Here is a 19,620-nt window from a genome sequence, read left to right on the forward strand (position 1 = left end):
TAAGTTAAAGAAACATCTTGAGAAAACTCGTGGATTTTTTTTCCAGCTTCTACCCTATCACTCCTTCTGTGTTTGAGTACTAATTTTTAGATAGTCAGGTGATCTGTTTTTCCATTTATCAGTATATGCAATTTTGTGATTGCATTATTTATTAAATGTTGCAGTTGGATGCTGTGCAAAGCAAATCAATATAAGGCTTAGAATGCAGTTACAAGTAAATTACTTTTCCTTAAAGCAGATCACCTACCTTAGAGAGAAGTGCTGCATTATTTTTTCTATTTTTTTTTTTTAGTTACTGGTATAATACCCCTAAGTTACATGAACTAAACCTAAGGGCAGGTATTATGCATTTTGATTTGATAAAACCAAAACTGTTGCTTTCACAACCAAAATTTATTTTCATCTGAGCATAATATTGTTGAAAGTTAAGGTATGTACTATCTTACTTGCATGTATTTTGTATAGGTAAAGACCCACAGAGTTTAGTTTAGCTCAAACCGTCCTAATCATTTAGCAGTAGCTCATTTCAGTCCAGCATGTAACTTTTCAAACTAACACTTAGGCTAAACAATAATAAAATTGCTTTGCTATACAGCTGGCAATTTTATCTAACTCGGCAGATAGAAAGAGCTTTGTTCTTGTTTACTACAGTTACCTATATAAAGAAATTGCAGGAGAGGTTACAGATTGATACGCAGAGCTATAATTATTATTGATTGGTTTTCCTATCAAGAACAATGCATTGGGAGCTTGGCGTTCAAGAGCCCACTTAAACTTTGTGTTATCTTAGGAAAACCATGTACTCATACGGATTTTAAGCTGATTCCTTATTTTTAAATTTATAAATTCTCTGATCTCCTCTCAGTCTTGTATCTTACAGTAAAAAGCATTCATTTTTTACAGCGAGTCCTCAGAGACAGCATAGCACGAGACATTGTGGACAGATGGACGATGAACTAAGAAAACTCTTAAGTTATTTCTGGTCTGCAAGAGAATAGCCAAACAACTCTTCCAGAACTGAGTGATCAAAATACCAACACTTAAACTGCTGATACATTAGGAAGTCCAAAAGAATAATAACTAGGTTTCTTGATGATCTATTTTCCTACTTCCTGCCAGCACAGAGGTAAAGCTGTATAGGCATATTTGCTAGAATTGTAATTAGTGGACTTGTATCCTGAAGTATTTCAGGCTTCCACATTTGGAGAAGTGATTGTAATTGCTTCAGGTTTTGTTTCATAACTGTTTTCACTACTGTATTTCTTCTCCAGCTGTCTACCTCCAAATCCAACATATCCTTTCCCATTTCCTCGTGGTTTAAATTAGGGTCGTTAATTTTGCATTGGAAGCATACACAATGATTCATTTGAAACAAATAAGGATTCTCATTCTATACCCTTGACAGAAATTTACTTCTCCTTACTTAGAAACCAGCCACATGTACAATTTATTTGGCATTCAGCCCAACTGATGGGGTCAGAAGCTTCTGGCATAAGGAAGATGGAGCAGCTGGGCATGGAGAAAGAGGGACAGGATCTTCTCAAGCGAACATTCTGCCAACCGAGTTTTTATTTCATCAGCAGCTGATGCACTTCAAGAGCTCCCCACCTCCTCAGTTGTGCTACAACTATTTGGCCATGCTCTGAGGGTGGAAGCAGCCAACAGGTAAGACAAAGAGCATAAATGTGTTTTTATGCAATAAAAAGGTAAAGTGGTATCATATATGTCTCCATTCTTCCTAAACCAAATGCAGTTGTAGGAATGTAAAGATACCTGAGACAATTGTCTGTAGTCTAGGAAGCTGAAGCCCAGTCTTATCAGATAACATTAATGATCTTGAACAAGTCATCTTTCTCATATGTAAGTAAACATGGGATCTTTTACCAAGAATACCTGGCCTAGTTCAACCACAGTTACTGAAACTGAGTGGAGAATTACTTGAAGGATGCACACAGCCTGCACGAATACAAGTTCAGAACAGCTAATTGTGGTGCTTCCTTCCAAACTGAAAGCCTCTCCATGCTTTAGAAACCTCTCTGGATGGGAAAGTGGGTGTGCTGGTTCTCCAGCATCAGCCCAGGCCTGTGCAATATTGCACAAAAACCGGTTTATAATTAAATACTATTTATTCTTGACATGTTTCAACTTTTTTGAGATTTTAGTATTATCTATACGAAATGGAAACAAAATCACTACGTATTTGACCTACTACATTTTATTTTTATTATAACAAAAATTGTAATTCAATAAAATGCAACAATAGGAATTTTAAATTCTATTTTATATACTATGAGTTACTAATTCTGCTGCTAACTTGTGGCTTTTGTAATTATTTTTAAACATTATTTAGCATGTTATTGCAAGTCCAAGTACTATCTTTTAATCTATATTTTGGCCATGGCCAAACAGAAAACGATCCAAATCTGTTCGAATGACAGAAGGAAACATAGTAACTTTCATAATCTATTGTAGCCTATCTACATGTGTTTAAAACTGACTCTCATTGGCAGATGCAAGCACTTAATCCAGTAGGAATGGATCAAAGGTATAGCTACTAAGTAAGCTTCCCTAGCAATGGACAAAATATTTTTGCATGGATGTGAATTTTCAGATAGTGTTATTCATCTCTGGGTCTACTGTTTTGCTAGTATTGCTGTACATGATCAAACAGCTGTTGCTTTCCGCCCAGGAGATGGCTGTACTTTAGTGGCTGGTAAAGTGATACCTGTAGGTATTCAGGTCCTACTTTAAGATCCTTTTGTGTTAGTGATGTTATGAGACTTTCCTGGATGATGTTGTCTAAAACAAAAGAATTACACTGGATGAGTCTCCCATTTTAGATGATTTGAACTCTGCTAAAGGTCTACAGAGACACAACCAATATGTTCCAATCCAAATACCTCAGCTGGCACTAGTTGCCAATGTAGGAAGAAGAACAAAGAGAAAAAAAATGACCATGTTGTGACTGAGCTTTTGGAAAAGGCAGCGTGTGAAAGCAAGACAGCAAAGCTGGCATAAGACTGCACAACAGTCCAGTTAAGTGCTTCAAGACAGTCATCTTAAATCCATTTCTCCATTTTAAATGCTTTTTGCTTTCAAGCGCTGCTTCATTTCACATGGCCAGCCCCAAAGCAAAACAAAACAAACAAAAGCACAAATTATACAGAGCTGAAATCACACTATTTGCAAAAGCGCATCTGGGGAATGAGTGCAGTTACTTTGTCGCGCCCTTGCCTACTGCCACCGGACACGCTGATTGCCACTGCAAGCCCTCCCAAACGTGAGTCAGGCCACGCCAAGGCCCACGCCACTCGCCTGAGGTCACCCCGCACCAACCTCCCTCTGAAATTCAAAACGCTCACGCTGCACCATGCGCCAAGAGCTCTCCCAGCCCCTGAGGCCTGCTGAGTCCTTTCCGGGGTTTCCTTCCTCTTCAGTGGCTAAAACACCATCTTCACTCCTGCCTGCGCCCCGACGGACAGGGCTTTGACCCCCATTATCTGGGAACAGGGCTATATGAGACAGGAAACTGCCTCTCAGAGCACAAAGGAAGTTACCTCAAGATCAGAGGAGATTATCGCAGCGGTCTATTTTGTTCCTTAAAAAAAATAATCAACTAACAAAAAAAAGAAAACCTCAGGGAAGGTGACCTCTGCCGCCAAACTGCCTGCGGTCAGGGTGCCTGGCTGTGGGGCATCCCGCAGAGCTAGGAGGTGTGGGAGGGAGGGAGGCCCAAGGAAGGCTGAGGCAGGGCAGGGGGGACCCTGGAAGGAAGGGAAGCAGAGTGTGCCTCGCGGGGTGCCATGGCAAAGCCTGTGGCAGGCAGCACTGAGGAGGTGCTGAGAGGGATGGGGAGAAGATGGAGGAGGTACGTTGGCGAGTCACCCTCAGTTGTCTTCAGCCCAAGGACTGGGCAGTTTTTTTGGGGTGACCTGTGGTAAAGCATCCCTGCAGCACAGCTGGGAAGTGGTGTGTGGGGAGGGCGGCCCTACTCCCTGAGGGGCTGCAGAAGGCGCGGGGGTCCCACACCCCGCCTAACTCAACGCGCCACCGGGGCCCTTCACGTTCATTCACCCCCCAACCGGGACGGCCCTGCGCACCGGGGAAGGTTTGAATGACTAGCCCGGAGAGACCGGGAAAGGAGAGGGCGCTCCCTCCAGGCACAGAGCCACGGCCGCCCCCCTCAGCGCGGCCGGCCGCTCGCTCGCTCGCTGAGGCGGGCGCAGCCGCGGGCTCCCCCAACCCACCCCGCCCCTCCCCCCGCCGCACGCAGCAGCCCCGCGCCGTTGTTCCCCCCCGCCCCGGCCGCCGGCGCGAGCCGCAAACGCGCATGCGCGGGGCGGTGTCTCCGGAGAACTCCTACCGCCCGGCGCCGCCGCCATTTTGGTGCTCGGCTCTGAGAGGGGAGGGAACCGATAGGAGAAAGCGGGAGCCCGGCGCTTCTGCCTCCCCCACACCCCCTCCCCCGGCGCTGAGGCACCGTAGCAGGCTACCTTCGCCACCTTCCCGCGCCGCCTGTCCTTGTCAGCCGCCGCTGCTCTTCGCCACCCGCCCAGCCGGGCCCGCCGCAGGCCTGAGAGAGAGGCGGGAAGGATGCCCTGCACACCCCGCCGCTGAGGGAGACTCGGGGGCCCTGACCGCCGCGTCTGGCCAGCCCCACCCCAGCGGTCCTCCGCCTCCAGAGGCACGAAGCTTCCTTCCCCCTTATTCACCTTTCCTGGGCTTGCTCTCTGCTGGGCTGAGCGCTAGCCTCTTTCTCCTAGTCCCCAGCCCGCTCCGCCTCCCAGGCCTCCTTGCCCAGGCCTTCCCTTCCCCGGGTCTCTTCCTTCGCCTGGGCCTTCGGGCTTTTCACCTTCCTTCCCTCCCCTCCCTTCCCCTTCCCCGCCCGGAGCCATGTCCTCCGCCGCTCGTTTCGATTCGTCGGACCGCTCCAGCTGGTACGTGGGCCCGGTGTCTCGGGCGGAGGCGCAGACGCGGTTGCAAGGGCAGCGGCATGGCATGTTCCTGGTGCGGGACTCGTCCACCTGCCCGGGGGACTACGTCCTCTCGGTGTCCGAGAACTCCCGGGTTTCCCACTACATCATTAACTCCTTGCCCAACCGCCGCTTTAAGATCGGCGACCAGGAGTTTGAGCACCTGCCCGCCCTGCTGGAGTTCTACAAGATCCACTACCTGGACACCACCACCCTCATCGAGCCTGCGCCCAGGTGAGTGCCACCCTCCCTCCGCCCCACCCACTGCCATCTTTGCTCGAGGTGGCGCAAGGAGGGGTGTTGTCTTAGTCCAACCTCGTAGCTCCAGGATCTTAACTTAATGGGGCCATGCTAAGGAAACACTTGTTTATCGCCCTCGTTTGAAGCTGTTTCTAACAGTGGTCTTTAGCCCTCTAATCTCAGTGACCGTTATGGATCGCTCTTACAGTCAGATCACGCATGGGGCCTGTCCTTACAGTGTGTGTACACATATGTAAAGTTACCATGTACATCTCTACCACGGGCTATAATTGCCTTGCAAGAGGGTGTGGTCATGCTTTGTGTCAACTTTTTCTTCTGGTATTGTCCTGCTCCTAGGATGGTTGAGAAGCTGGTTCACAAGTCTTCTCAGTGACTGAAGTATAGCCGCTGAGCTTAAGTTGCTGTCTGTCCCTGCATCCACAGTGATTACAGTAGAACAGGCCTTTATGTGATTAGACTGCTTCATCGTGTTAAGTCAGCTTTAATAGATTCTAGGACAACATTTCCCAAACTTTTAAAGTGTCATTTCCACCCACCAAAAAAAGGTAAAAGATACATTTCTCACAGTTTGGTTATGGTACTGTTCATCTATATCTGCATACTGCATGCACTACACTGAGAAATGCTATTCTAGGAGGATTGGAAAATGTGACTTGGCTATGAGCTCATTCTTTGTCCTCTTCCCAACATGAGACATACCTGCAACTTGCATCAGTAAACTGCTTACCAAGAACTCTAGAACATATTCCTTATTTTTAATTAATGAAGCCTTTCCCAGTATCTCATTTCAAAGCTTTTGGGCTTCCTGAATAGAATGAAGTGAAATAAAAACTAGAAAAATAATGACACATTAAAAAAATAAATTCAAATTGGTTTGCTTTAAATTCTGCAGTTTAAAATCTTACCATGTTTTACAGATCAGCAAGTTCTTACGGAGGAAGAATAACTTTGAGGTTTATAGTCACAATTTAACCTTGGCATAAGCCAGTTATTAATGACAAATCGGTAACTTAACAAAGGTTGACAATAGCTTGTCAAGTTGCAAAACTCAAGTGGTCAAAAAAAAGTCTTTCTCTAAAGCTGTCAGGTGATGGGAGGGATGTGACAGAAAGCACTAGCTTCAATAACTCAAAGTTGCTGAGAAGTCCGGGTAGTGATTGTGCTGTGGCTAGAGATGGGTAGGCAAAAAAAAAAAAAAAATATCATTTTCGCCATTGCAGGAACCTTAAATGGAGGTGCCCAGTATTATGTGCATGCTTAAACTTGTGGACAGTTATGAGGAAAAGAGTCTACACTGAAGCAGTTTTTATGCTTATCTCGGTTCACCTTAACCTGGGTACTGTTGTGCCTTTCTGGATGTAAAAGCTTGTTCTTAATAATTTATGGCAATGACTGACTTGGTTTTCTCAAAACACTTGAAAAGTTAGCTGATTCCACTTGGTATTTGTTAGGAAGTTTGCATGGAACATTTTATGGATGTTTTACAGTACCACTTTATTATCAAGGTTTTGATTGCATATTGTTCTCTCAGCATACAGAGGCAGATGGGACCTAGCCTACCATGAAATGACAAGCTTTTTTATAAAGCAACAAATGAGATCAACTAGGTGGCTTTCCTTAGCATGATTTTTATTCTAAACTCTTTTTTTAAAAATCAGTGACATGGTTGATGGTTTGAAATTCTGTTCGAAGGAGACTTCCTGCTGCAAGAGGGAGGATGAGAGGTAGTATTTCTGGATATTTTTTTTTTAATTTATTTTTAGTTAATAGACTGTATTTAGAATAGGAGTGGACAAGTATATGCTTCAGAACTGTTATTACTAATTCTAATTTCTCTGGCATTTTCAGGGGAACATCGCATGCAGGTACTTGAGCTTTTGAAGACTGTTGATTCTTTTAATTTCATAAAGTAGAGTATGAAGTGGTTTTTGTGGTAGAATTAAGTAATTTGTTGTATATAGCCATACAACACTCTTAGCTCTTGGAAATGACATTTTAAACAGTTGAAAACCAACTGTTTTAAGCTTTCTATTTGTTCTGTGTCAGTAATGAGCTCTGACAGTCATTGGAGATGTTCCTGAGCTCTTGCTTATGAGGAGTGACTGCTCTCTAAAGGGTTCCCCCTCTCCCTGGGCTTTGGCTGCTGCAGGGTGTCTTAAAGCAGTATGTATCTTTCTGTTTGGGGCTTCTGGCATATCTTGCTAAAATCATAGGGATTTGACTTCCATCTTATCTTGCAAGTAGCAAAAGAGAATTGAAGTAGGCTAATGACATGCATTCTTGCTATTGTAGCTTAGATAAGTCTTAACGTATATAGGCCATAGCAGATATTTATTCTGACAGCTGCTTTGAATAAAATGTGTAAAGTTTATGGTGAAAATAGATTGCAGTGAAAATGGTCTCATTTGATGAACAATCTTACATATTATCACAGACAATGAAGTGACTGTATTGGACAGATGATGGGCAAAGTAGTAAACAATGATGTGAATAAATTAAAGGTAATATGGTTAATAAAACACAGGAATATTTCTAGATGGTTAACTTTTTTATGTCTTACTCCGTTTTTACCAGTGGATGTATTTCATACTGTCTTTTATGAAGATGTCACCTTTAGGTTATTAGGTATTTAAATATGCAGTAAAGATAAGTACTTTGAAATTAATACTTTTTCTGTAACAACCCTTTGAGAGCTGAAGTTGTGAAAATAAGAGTAGGGAGCTCAATTCCATATTACTTTCCAGAAAAGAGGGGAAAAGCATCTCCTAAAAACACAAGATCTGCCTGTATCTTTTCTTAAAGAAAGGTGTTTTCAGTATAAACCTGACTGACTGTCCCCAAAATTCTGCATGTAAGTAGTAGGATTTGTTTAGAAGGATGCTGTACTACTAATCAGAAAGACAACACTGGACAGCATTAGAGCCCCTCCACCCCAAGTCACCCAAATAATTTTCATTTGGTTTTATGTATCATGACTGTCATAACTTAAGCCATAGAATTAATTTTATTCTATCCTAAGATCCTCACAAGAATCCAAAACAGGTGGATGAAGATTTTGCATTGTTTCTTTCAATTTTCTGCATCCATGATAGATTTTTATTGGGTTTCTGGGGTTTTATTACGTTTTATTTGGTTTAATTTGGGTATTTAAGTAATTGCTCGAGAGCATGAGCTACTTGTTAAATGCTTCACAGTGCTACCAAGCTAATACTTTTGTTACGAAGCTGAATAAGTAATTCTTCTCTAATTGGTGTTCCTACTGTAAAACTGGTACATAGCTTTGTTACTGGAAATACAAAACAATAGCTATTGATTACACCAAATCTTTTTTAAACTTAGGTATCCAAGCCCACCAATGGGATCTGGATCTGCCCCTGCTATGTCCACTGCAGAAGAAAATGTGGAGTATGTTCGGACTCTGTATGACTTTCCTGGCAATGATGCTGAGGATCTTCCATTTAAAAAGGGCGAGATACTGGTAATTGTAGAGAAGCCCGAAGAACAGTGGTGGAGTGCCAGAAACAAGGATGGTCGGATTGGGATGATTCCTGTTCCTTATGTAGAAAAGCTAGTCAGATCTACTCATGGGAAGCATGGAAACAGGAATTCCAACAGTTACGGTATTCCAGAACCTGCCCATGCTTATGCTCAGCCTCAAACTGCAAGTCCCCTTCCCTCAGTATCCAGTACACCCGGAGCAGTGATTAATCCTCTGCCATCAACACAGAATGGACCAGTCTATGCCAAAGCTATCCAAAAGAGAGTACCCTGTGCTTATGACAAGACTGCGCTGGCATTAGAGGTAAGTTTTTCTTCTCAAGTCTTATGGTTTTCAATTGTTTCATAAAATAAAAAACTAAAAATTGTTAGTGGCAAAGTTGGTGTGGATGACTTCATATGGAGTCTGCTCATTGATGTCAAGAGACTGAGAAGAAGTTAGGTTACATTCTGAAGAAAGATCTACAAAAATTGCTTCATCTATACCACTTCCTTTGAGAAAAGTGACCAAGTTACTTCAGGACCTGTATTTACCCTCTCTTCTTGCCTGCAAATATGTTACAAGGGTAGTGGAGTGTATGCATCCTGCTCTGGAAGCAAGTGCTAGCGAGAGGATGACTTTGCTTCTCCATTTAATCCTGGGGAAGGAAACAGATGTTTCATTAATCATTGCAGTATTCCAGGTTGAGAACTGGCAGTAGCGTCCTTCAGGGAAAGGTAAGGATTGCTGATAGACATAGTCTTTCTGATCCTCAGCTGTAGTATGAGATACTCTTGAGTATCTTGCTGAAATATGGGCAGAAATATATCAGAAGTTCTCTAGTCCCTTTTACTTTGGTTTTCAGAAGTGGAATTTGAGAAACCTTGAGATCTAAATTGAGGGCAAGGGGGTTAGATGAAAGGCTGTAGTGTGGCCTCTAAACTTGCGTTCAACCTTTAATAAGTTCCTGTGCTTGCCAAAGCATTTTTTATTTTATTTTCATTAGGGATGTCTTTAAGACTTTAGAGTTTTATTCTTTAAATGGTAAAGAATTCATGTTACAATTCTAGTTCAACTGGCATAAATGATGGATTGGAAGAAGTTTTTTAAAGCTATATCCAGAACACTGAGACTGTTACTTTTACATTTAGATTATACTGAAGGCTAGTTAACCCATAGTTCAAAAAGGTCTCGCCTAGAAAAAGTGCTAGTCTCGAAGATGAAATTTGAACGTGCTACAATACTTCAAGGAGCAATAGTGAGGAAACAAACAAAGGAAGCAACACCATTTTAGCAAGTAAAATAATAGTGCTTTTAAAAATACTTTTGAACTTTTCTTGTTGTTTTTGCTCAATTACTTTGCAAGGTAAAGCTCTTGCCTATAGGTGATACTTTTGACTGAAATTTGAAAGGTTGTATTTGTGTTTTCCAGTTATTCATAATAGCTGCCCTAAGTGTTTTTCCTCCTGTATTTGTAAAACCTCTACAGGTTAAATGTGTCACTGAATTTTCCATGAGTCTTATGAAATCTAGCAGCTTGTTATTTGTGAGCAGTGTGTGAAAATTATCTTAGAGCAGAGTGTAAATTCACTGCCAGCTGCACTGTACAGAAGATTCCTCCCAAAACTACTTATGCTTCTGAAAACAAAGCAAGGCAAGCGATTGATTTTGTTCTGTTATCAGTGTGTCATGGAATTACTTCAGGGAACTTGCTTTGCTGCAGGGTAGCAGAACCACTTGGAAGTATGGGTCTCACAAACAGATTTTTCTGGCTTGCTCTTTAGTGACCTCATTAATCCTGTCATTTTAGCTACTCTGGTATACCAGTAGGATTAATTCTGTGACAAACATGTATGTTTGAATTGTTTTGAACGTTCAAATTGCAGAAGCTTTGTTTGAGAGATTCTTCTCTTCCACTGAGTTCTAATCACTTATTGCCTCATGTCTTTGTGCCTGCTACCACTGGCATATTTCATCTTCCTATGTAGTCTGTTTTCTTTGCAAGTGCACCTTAGCCACACTGTGGCTTCTCAAGAGGCTTCAGAAACAAAATTCTGGGAACTGATCTACATTTTCGTTAAAATCGGTGATTACAGCTTCTCCATATCTATCCATGTATAGGGAACTTTAGCAACCTCATTATAGCAATATTTTTTTTGTCACGTGCACTACTCTTAAAGAAAAATATCTACATTTTTTTTCATGATCTTCATTCAGATTGCTTAACACCTCCTGGGCCCTGATGATGTATTTAATCCCAGCCTTATCAGGGCTCTACATCTCACTAAATAGTCTGGACTATTTGAAGCTTTTATTTTGTAAGAGCACTGAAAGTAGCTAGTGGTAGAGAAAGAACGGGTTATGGGAATGTTTTGGGGAAGAAGGTTAATGGTGTTCTTTCAGAATAATAGTATTTGCCAGTATTCCACCTTAGTATCGGTGTACTTGTTAGCATAATTATACAGTGCCTGATTGCACATTTAAACTGATAAAACAATATAAGAGCAAAATATCTGTTTACTGGCTCAAGCTTTGTGTGGTCAGCACACAGACAGTACTTAAAAGGAAGAGAACACCATCTGGAGTAAATAAAGCTATTGCGTAGTAATCTGCTTGACTTCCTTTTAAGTGGAGGGATGTCATTCTCCTGGGTTCAGCTTGAAAATGGGACAAGCTCTCTGCCTGCAAGTCCAGTTTTTCTATTGTACACTATTGTTTACGTAAGCTGTCAGAAGTTTTCTTTAAAAAAAGATAAAGATTCATAGCTTGTTACAGAGAATTTTGTTTTGTAAGGAAGGTATACTTACTTTAAAAAAAAATTTCTCACATGAAAAATGTAACTTGTAAAAACAAATGAATGTTCTACTGAAAATCTGAAACAAGATCTGTTTGGTTGGATAATGACGGACTGTTTAACTTTTAAATAGTATTTTAAGTGTCACAGTTTAAGGGCAACTACAATGTTGTTCCTGTAAGGATACTAGTTAATACGGCATTTATTACAATTCAGACCTTGCTGGGCTAAAATTATTTAGCACTCACATTGGTATTATTGAAGTGTCTAAATGTTGACTTGGTCCCACTGCATTATATGCTTGACTTTTATTCTCTAAAATAAAAAAGTTAAATAGTAATCTGTTTATAGGCTAAAATAAAAGTTCTAAGTATAACTACTATCTTAACACATACAGTTGGTATACATATAGCTTTGGGCGTCTCCCTGCACCAGTGAACAATTAGTAAAGCCTATAATAAATTACACATATTTCTAAGATTTACATACACTGTGTCAGTTGAGTGAGTTACCTTGGCAGTTCAGATTTAATGTTTTTAATGAAATTATTAAAGTCTGCAGTTTCTCACTATAACTAACTTTACTACTAATGTGTGTAGTATTTTCATGGGTACTGCATTAGAAAAAAAAATACACACCACAAACCCCAAAAAAGCCCCAACCAACCAGTGACCCAGATCTGTTTCTTTACTTGTGTGCTTTTAGCCAAGAAGCATTTCCTTCCTTTCTGGTGCTCTAGAGGAAGGAATATGAAGGACAGAGATACAGTGTCCTGTATTTATTGGGACTAGAACTCTACATTATAGGGTTATATACTGTTATTCTTCAGTCCTGCTTTTCTTTGGGAACAATAGGAGGACAATTCCGTGTTCAAAGGTCATACAGGATAGAACTTTAAGAAGGTGATGAATTTTGTAAGAGCAGAGATTCTTTGGCACTGTTACTATGATAAAGAACAGCAAGGTCTACCTTAAAGTTTCTCAGCATTTTATAACCTGTAGTTCTATAGCCAGCCTGTTAACAATAATATGCTAATGAGGCCTTGTTTTAAACGGACATGCTCTAACCAGCACGTGACATGTATGCAGTGCCCAGTAGACTAAGTCCTGGTATGTTTTACTTCAAAGTAGCTTATCTCTTGGTAGTTGGGTACTTCTGGTTTGGATCCAGAGTAGTTGGTTGCTCGCTAACTTCTATACAACAAATTTCTTTATGCCCAGCATAGGGAGTAGATAAACTAATGGTGGATAATTCCCTTAAAAATTAGTGAACTGTTTGAAGGTTGATTCAGGACATGAACAACAAATTCGGAATTCACTTATAAAATGGAATGAAATAGCTTAAGGAACCAGAAAATGGGAGACCAGCAGCAGCCACTAGATTTATGTCTGCCATGTGTTTAAAAATGGTTCTTAAATATATTGCAAACACTGCAATAAGTGTCATAGACCACTTTGAAGGCAGTAGTAGTCCTAGAGTTCAACTCCAGACTTAACATGACAGTGTTATGAAATCTGAAGATTTTTTTTTTAACCAAGAGCTTCACTATATTTTTATAGCTTTTTTTTTATACTAATGATGTCTTTTTCTAGCTTTGTGTCAGCGTTATAGTATTAAGTAGTTTCTCTATTCATGATACATCAAACATATACACGTCTGTTTGCTAGTAGAGTTAACCCGTCACTGAAATGTTTTGGTGAAATAAATATCTGTTCACGATAATTATATAACTGACTTACAGTATTTCTCTTGAGCTCGTTACAATTAGGTTACAGTCAACTTTTTTCCTCTTCAAAGGAAAGTTGAGACAAGTAGGCCAAAATGTGCTGGTAGTCAACTTTCTTAATTAGGAAATTAGGCTACTTCTTTCACTAGACAGCAAGCATTGTGCTTTTCTTAAGCCAAGGAAATGAGTATTGCTGTGTTAAACATTAAAATGCATCTAAGCCACAAGATCTAATTTTTAAGCAAAACATTGAGCCTATCCTTGTGAAGTATTGATCAGGAAGCTTTAGTTCTGATAACTATTGAATGGAAAGTGACACTGGTGGTAGGATTCCTGCTTCTGTGCTGACATGCACCAGCTTTTCAGTATGCTACCTTTGAAATTACAACTTACAATTACTTGGGAGATTTTGTGTGCAATCTTAATCTTTGTAACTTCCTTTTCCAGTTGAAGTTATTGACGGTTCCCATTGTGATAGTGCTGAGTGCCTCACAATTTACATTCACCCTCAGAACTGCTTGCAGAGTTTGTTCTCAGGTGAAACTGAAAGTGACATGGATAACCTAGACAAGATCCCGTGCTACAGTGAGATTTAGTGTGGCTATGGGAGTTTTGAATTCTCCAAGTTCTGTACAATCATGACAGCATGCTTAATCAGGTGGAGCCAAGCTACCATCGTTTAATGAAAAGCAGCACTTTATCTGTAGTGCTGGAACACCAACTCTGGCAATTGTCCTAGATATGCTTGAAATGCAAACTTCTATTGTTTTACTGTGTTCCTAGATGAGGCTAGATTAATTGCATCTAGGACTTCAACATTTCTATACTGCCCTTTGACATGCTTTCATGTCTTAAGAATAGTTGAAGGTCTTTCCTCTCAACTACTCAGTTCTCTGGTTCGGACATTAACCATTATTGTTCTGGCATGCAACATCAGAAGTGAAGGATAATTAAGCTGTGTTTTCAGCCTGTTGGTTTCTTGAATCTTCCAATACGTAAAGCACCACCTGCTTCAGTGTCATTTTGTCCTGTCTGCAGTGGGACTGAACTCTGCGTCTTTTGTGTAGCTCAGCTTTATACCTTTTGGGGACAATGGGCTATCAAGTAATTTCTTAGAGTTGAGCCTTGTTTATTATTCTCCAGAACAGGCAGCTGGTCTAACAATTGTTTCATTTTTGGTACTAATGCTAGTGTTACCAAAGAAGGTGAGTTGTGACACTAATTAGGTTGATGACTAAGATTCAGCACCCTGTAAATTCCAGAGCGCAGTATGTTTTCTACAGCTATTGACCCGGCAGGCTAAAACGATGATTTAGAGTTTTAATGCATTTTTATCTCCTTAAACTTATATTACAGAACTCTATCAGCCGTAGAAATATTAATATACAGTTGTTGGAGTATCTGTAAAACACGTTGAGTTGGTTGACTGTGTGACTAAAATGGCATGCAGGAAACTTTTTGGAGGGTATGAATCAGCTTCAAATGGAAGACAGGTATGGAAGAGTCTAGAGTGAATGAAGTAACCTTTCTGGCTGGCATGTTCCATAGCTTGTGTTTCCCCAGGGCTTTGAATTCGTGCTGTAGCAAGGACAAAATGAAAGGATACTATCTAAAATATGTTTTGATTTTTATCATTTGGGTGGAACCAAATGGCTGCATTTCAGAAGTATTACTCATTTAAACAGTTGATACTTCCATCCAGTGATGCTGGCATGCTTTACAAGCGAATTAACTTATCTGAGAGAAGCTGAGACTACGGAAGCATTATCCTAATTTATAGATAAGGGCCATGAGCTGTCCGGAGTCATACAGGAAGTTTGTGGCAGAGATGAGAATAGAACCACATCTCCTGACTCTGTCCTGCGCCTAATCATAAGACAGTCCTTCTGACTGGCTTAAAACATTATTTGAAAAAAAAAAAAACAGTGCATTAAATAATTTTAGTGGGAGATCATACCTCAGCTGACCATATTATAGATACATTTACCAAATACTGCTTTTAGTAGGTTGGGAAAAAAATACAGAAGGACTACTTGACCAGATTCTTCTAGGCATTGTCAAAATAGAGGTCTTTAACATGAGATCCATTAATTATCCTATCGTGACATCAAGGTTCCTTCTCCAAAGACATGCTGTTTCATTAATCTTCTGAGGGGAACTGCATTTTTTTGTAATAGTATAGCACAGGAGGATATTCAGAAGCTTTCATTTAAAAAAAACCCAAAACCTCAAACAACTCTTGAAAAATACTAAAGTTAGTGCAAATCAATTTACTATTCCAGTGGTTCTTGGCATATGGGAGTATTTTTTGAGTAGCTGTTGTCAGCTAGCACTCTTCAATGGCAGATACTGATTTGTAGTAACTTTGCCCACCCAGCAGTCTAAAGAATATTTTACATTGTTAATCTACATGGTAGTTTGTTGCAATGCAGTAGACTTATATTGTAAATATTTTTTTTCACTCAGCTGAAGACTTCCAAAGGTATTCATGTTGTAGAAATCATTCCGAGTCAAATTGAAGGATATATTTTTCTAGAGCTTCAAAATGAATAATGGATTGATCTGTACAGCACATGAACAAAATTAAATTGTCAGGCTCTCAGAAAATGCAAGTCCATGTTTTTGATCCAGTGTAGTATAGATGTTGTTTTTTTTCCCATGAATAAGACTACAGTGTTTGAGAGTGGATTGGTTTTACAGTGTGGTGCAAACACAGTTTCTTATTAGGTTTTAACTGTTGCGATGTTGGCTGTGTCTTCTTGAATTTGGGTCTAAAACTTGGAATTTAGATCTATCTTCAAGGGTTATTTAAGTCTAGCAGTGTAACACTGAGTATTTATAGATGTTATTGGCCTTTTCCTAAAGAGACATTTGTTAGGTTCCTGTTTGGGTCATCTTGTTACTATTTAAAGCTTTCTCTAGACTTTCTATCCAGTGAAAAGTCTGACAAATTTTGCTTTTTATCAAACACACAATTAAAGCATGCTGCAGTAGTCTGTGAAGAGATGAAAACCAGTCAAAGTAATGCTCTATGTATGTGCTGACTATCATGGGCAGTGTATAACTACATAATAGTATATGCTGGCTTCATGTTTGAGTTTAGGAACAGTATAAGTAAAGATGTCCATTTAAGATATATAGTCTCAGTTATATCCCAAGAATTTACGTGAGTTCAGAGGATTTTCTCCTCTCTTAAAAGCACAAGATTACAATTGTTCCAAGTGTGACAGTCTCATATTTAGGGGGGGGGAGCAACACATTTTGCTTAAATGTCATTTTAATATTTCATTCCAATGTGCAACATAAAGCTTAAATCTCTAAAAAGTTTCGAAGTTTGAGAAATTTCATTTTAAGAGATGTAACACCGAGTGACTGCCGATGAGTTTGTTATAGTATCTTAAACTTCACTTAAGGATTCTTGCTTCTGAGTGATCTTTATAAAAAAAAATAAAAATCTATGGAGTAATGGTTACTGGTTTAAAACAGGTTTCAGATCATCCAGTGACATGCACACTATTTTGTAAACTCAGGCTTGCTTTCTTTAAGGGAAAATATACAGGTCTTACCTGAAAACTTTTAATCTAAGGCTCTTGGCCGAGGTCCTTAAACTATCTGCATCAGGTCTAAATTTTAATACTATTTAAATAAAGTAGACAAATTGTTATACACACTGTATCAGGACTAAAATCTATTTTTTCCTTAAATAAGAAGATCAAAGCTGGTTACCTGGATTTCACAGAAGTGGTTTGGTAAGCTGAGACTCAACTACAAAGAGCTCAGGACCTGGTTTAAGGAAGAAACTTACAAACTGTTTGGTGTTGGTCATAGGCTGGTTCTACTTTTTCTGAAATTAGTTATTAGATGCTAATGTCACTTTTCTAATATTTACTATAGTTACCACATAGAGTAAATGAAGTAAACAGGAAGGGAGGTGTGAAGTTAGAGAGCTACTGCAACAGACCACACGTTCAGCTATTCTGAAGCCTTTAAGGGAGAAATGACTATTTAGCTAGTCTTAAATGCTACTTGTCACATTGGGTGCTTTGCTTTGTAAATTATCCTAATCCAAATTAAATACAGGCATTGAACAATGATAAGAGTATAACTTATCATCATTTGGGCTGGTGTTTCTTGTTTGATCATAGTTTAGATCTTCTCATCTTTCACCACCACATAGGAAGAGACACAGTTATTGTAGGAAAGGCCTGAGATGTCATCGTTCCTGTTTCAAATTCTTTGGCAGGAAGTAGAGGTGAAAACAGCAAATAGAGCTAGAATCTGTACATCTAACACTTAAAAAAAAAAAAAAAAAATTGAGATTGCTTTTGCCTTCTTTGGAAGTGTACCATTATTTTAGAAACTACAGAAGCTTCTTAGACTGTGATAGAACTAGAACTTCAAGTAATGGTTTCTTTACCTTAGGAATCTCACTTTGAAAAACTAAATTTCCTTTGAAATAAGCCAGCTGATGCTAAAACCATTATGAGTATTATGCTCTTCTGAATGGGTATTGCATCTCATTACTGATGTTAATTTATATCTAAGCTAAATATATTGTTGCATGAAGTTGTAAGCTTTCCTATAGGAAAAGGTCTAGTTCAGCAATTTGTCTGAATATGTAAATATACATTTAATCAAGAGTCTGAAAAAGACTGCAGACAACATTATCATGTTCAGCAGCAAAATGTTGGTATTTTAGTTAAGTAACTTTTCTTTTCAATTGAACCTTATGCCAAGAAGAGGGTGTTTTTTTTTTTTTCCCTATGATGGGCTTGTAGTTGTTGTTCCTCTTCATTTGATTTGTATCGGAAGTGAGATTCCCATGTATGATAACTTTTTTCTTTTTTTTTTTTTTTTTTAAATTATACAGGTTGGAGATATTGTGAAGGTTACAAGGATGAATATAAATGGTCAGTGGGAAGGAGAAGTCAATGGTCGAAAAGGGCTCTTCCCATTCACACATGTCAAAATATTTGACCCTCAAAACCCAGATGAGAACGAATGATTCCCTCTGCCCGATTTACACTGCTGCTTCATTTTCCTGGCTATCATTAGCATCGTTTGAGGTGGGATGATGACTTAATGGCACGTTGCTAGCATTGCCCATTTTCCAGCTTGCTGCAGTTAGACGGTTCTTTTAATATACATTTGGAATACATACAACTGAAGTCACTGCCTGACCTTCATACCATAGTTGTGTCATCCAGAATTTAGTTTCACTTTTAAAACTTTATTGGGCCTTAAGCTGGAGAAGACTGAACCAGTATATAGCAGAGAAGTATGAGAAGAAAAACTTTCCTGTTGAGACTTCCATGGACTTTTTCTGGCTTGCTCAGTAGGAAGAGCCCTAATCTTAGATCAAACATGCAACTTGTGCATTACTGTCTAACAAAAAGCAACAACAAAAATGCAATTTCAGAACTGAAGAAGACTTAGTTTTAAGAGAACCTGTCCTAAGGTAGTACATTTAAAATGATGGTCTCTTTAAAGGACAATAATTGAAGCTTATGTATTCTAAGCAGTTGTATTAGAAGCTGCTCTTTTCTGTTAACTCTTAAGCTTGTTGTTGACCTTCCAAAACAGTGTGTGTTAAATGCAAATAACCATTGATTGAGCTACATTGAAGCTGAGGCATTTATTTATAAGGAAACTTAGGAGGGCTGATACTTGTAACCTGTTTTTGACATACTTAACGCATTTCTGTTGATTTTTGCAAGCACTAACTGTAGAAAGTGAGCTTTAAAGGGAAACACTTTGGCCTGGTCTACATACAGCTCTTCTGCAGTGTTGAAAGTGTGGTTTTACTAGTGTAGAAGTGCTTGTCACCAAGCTGTTACTTGGTGATCAGATTGCCATGGTGTGGAGAGGTAGGAGAGGAGTGAAACAGAAGAACTTCCTAAATACTGATAAAATCCTCTTATTGAAACGTACACCTTTTATACCCATTTCTCTGCAGGCTCCCTTATCTCTCCAAAGTTTCCTAGCTATGCCAGCCACAGCTTGTTGAAAGCCCCTTTTCAAACACAGTACCTTTTTCCTAGGGTGTCTCCATGTTGCTGTGCTGCTTTTCCAGAGCTGCTTTCATCTTCTTTTTTTTTTTTTTCTCCCTCTTTTTCCTTGCTTGCATTCTCTGTCCTCTGCATGCTGCCATCTTTTTTTTTTTTTTTACCCTTCCAAACGAGTTGGCTCTGGTTTATATATGCCCCAGATCCCCCCCCCCCCCTCCCAGCATCCTCTGGAAAATGGTTAATTGGGGTCAGCTGCCTGGGTTCCCCATGTGATAAATTAATGCTCAGGCTGGAGGAGGCCACAAAGGTGTCTGTCATCAGTATAGCTTCTTTCCCTTTTTCTGTACATAAGCTATATTGCTGTAATTGTACTTACAGTA

The 19,620-nt window shown here is 39.7% G+C and overlaps 1 protein-coding gene across 1 annotated transcript; it reads left to right on the plus strand.

The window, feature by feature from the left end:
* Nucleotides 1-4,721: 4,721 nt before the first annotated feature.
* Nucleotides 4,722-18,694, plus strand: CRKL (CRK like proto-oncogene, adaptor protein). Its single transcript, XM_082491618.1, has 3 exons — nt 4,722-5,207; nt 8,574-9,036; nt 18,103-18,694. The coding sequence occupies exons 1-3, from the start codon at nt 4,894-4,896 to the stop codon at nt 18,235-18,237; spliced, it is 912 nt and encodes a 303-aa protein (XP_082347744.1). The 5' UTR covers nt 4,722-4,893; the 3' UTR covers nt 18,238-18,694.
* The last annotated feature ends 926 nt before the right edge of the window (nt 18,695-19,620 follow it).

This window comes from Vanellus vanellus (assembly GCF_965231255.1).
Source record: "Vanellus vanellus genome assembly, chromosome: 16".
NCBI classification, from domain to species: Eukaryota; Metazoa; Chordata; class Aves; order Charadriiformes; family Charadriidae; genus Vanellus; species Vanellus vanellus.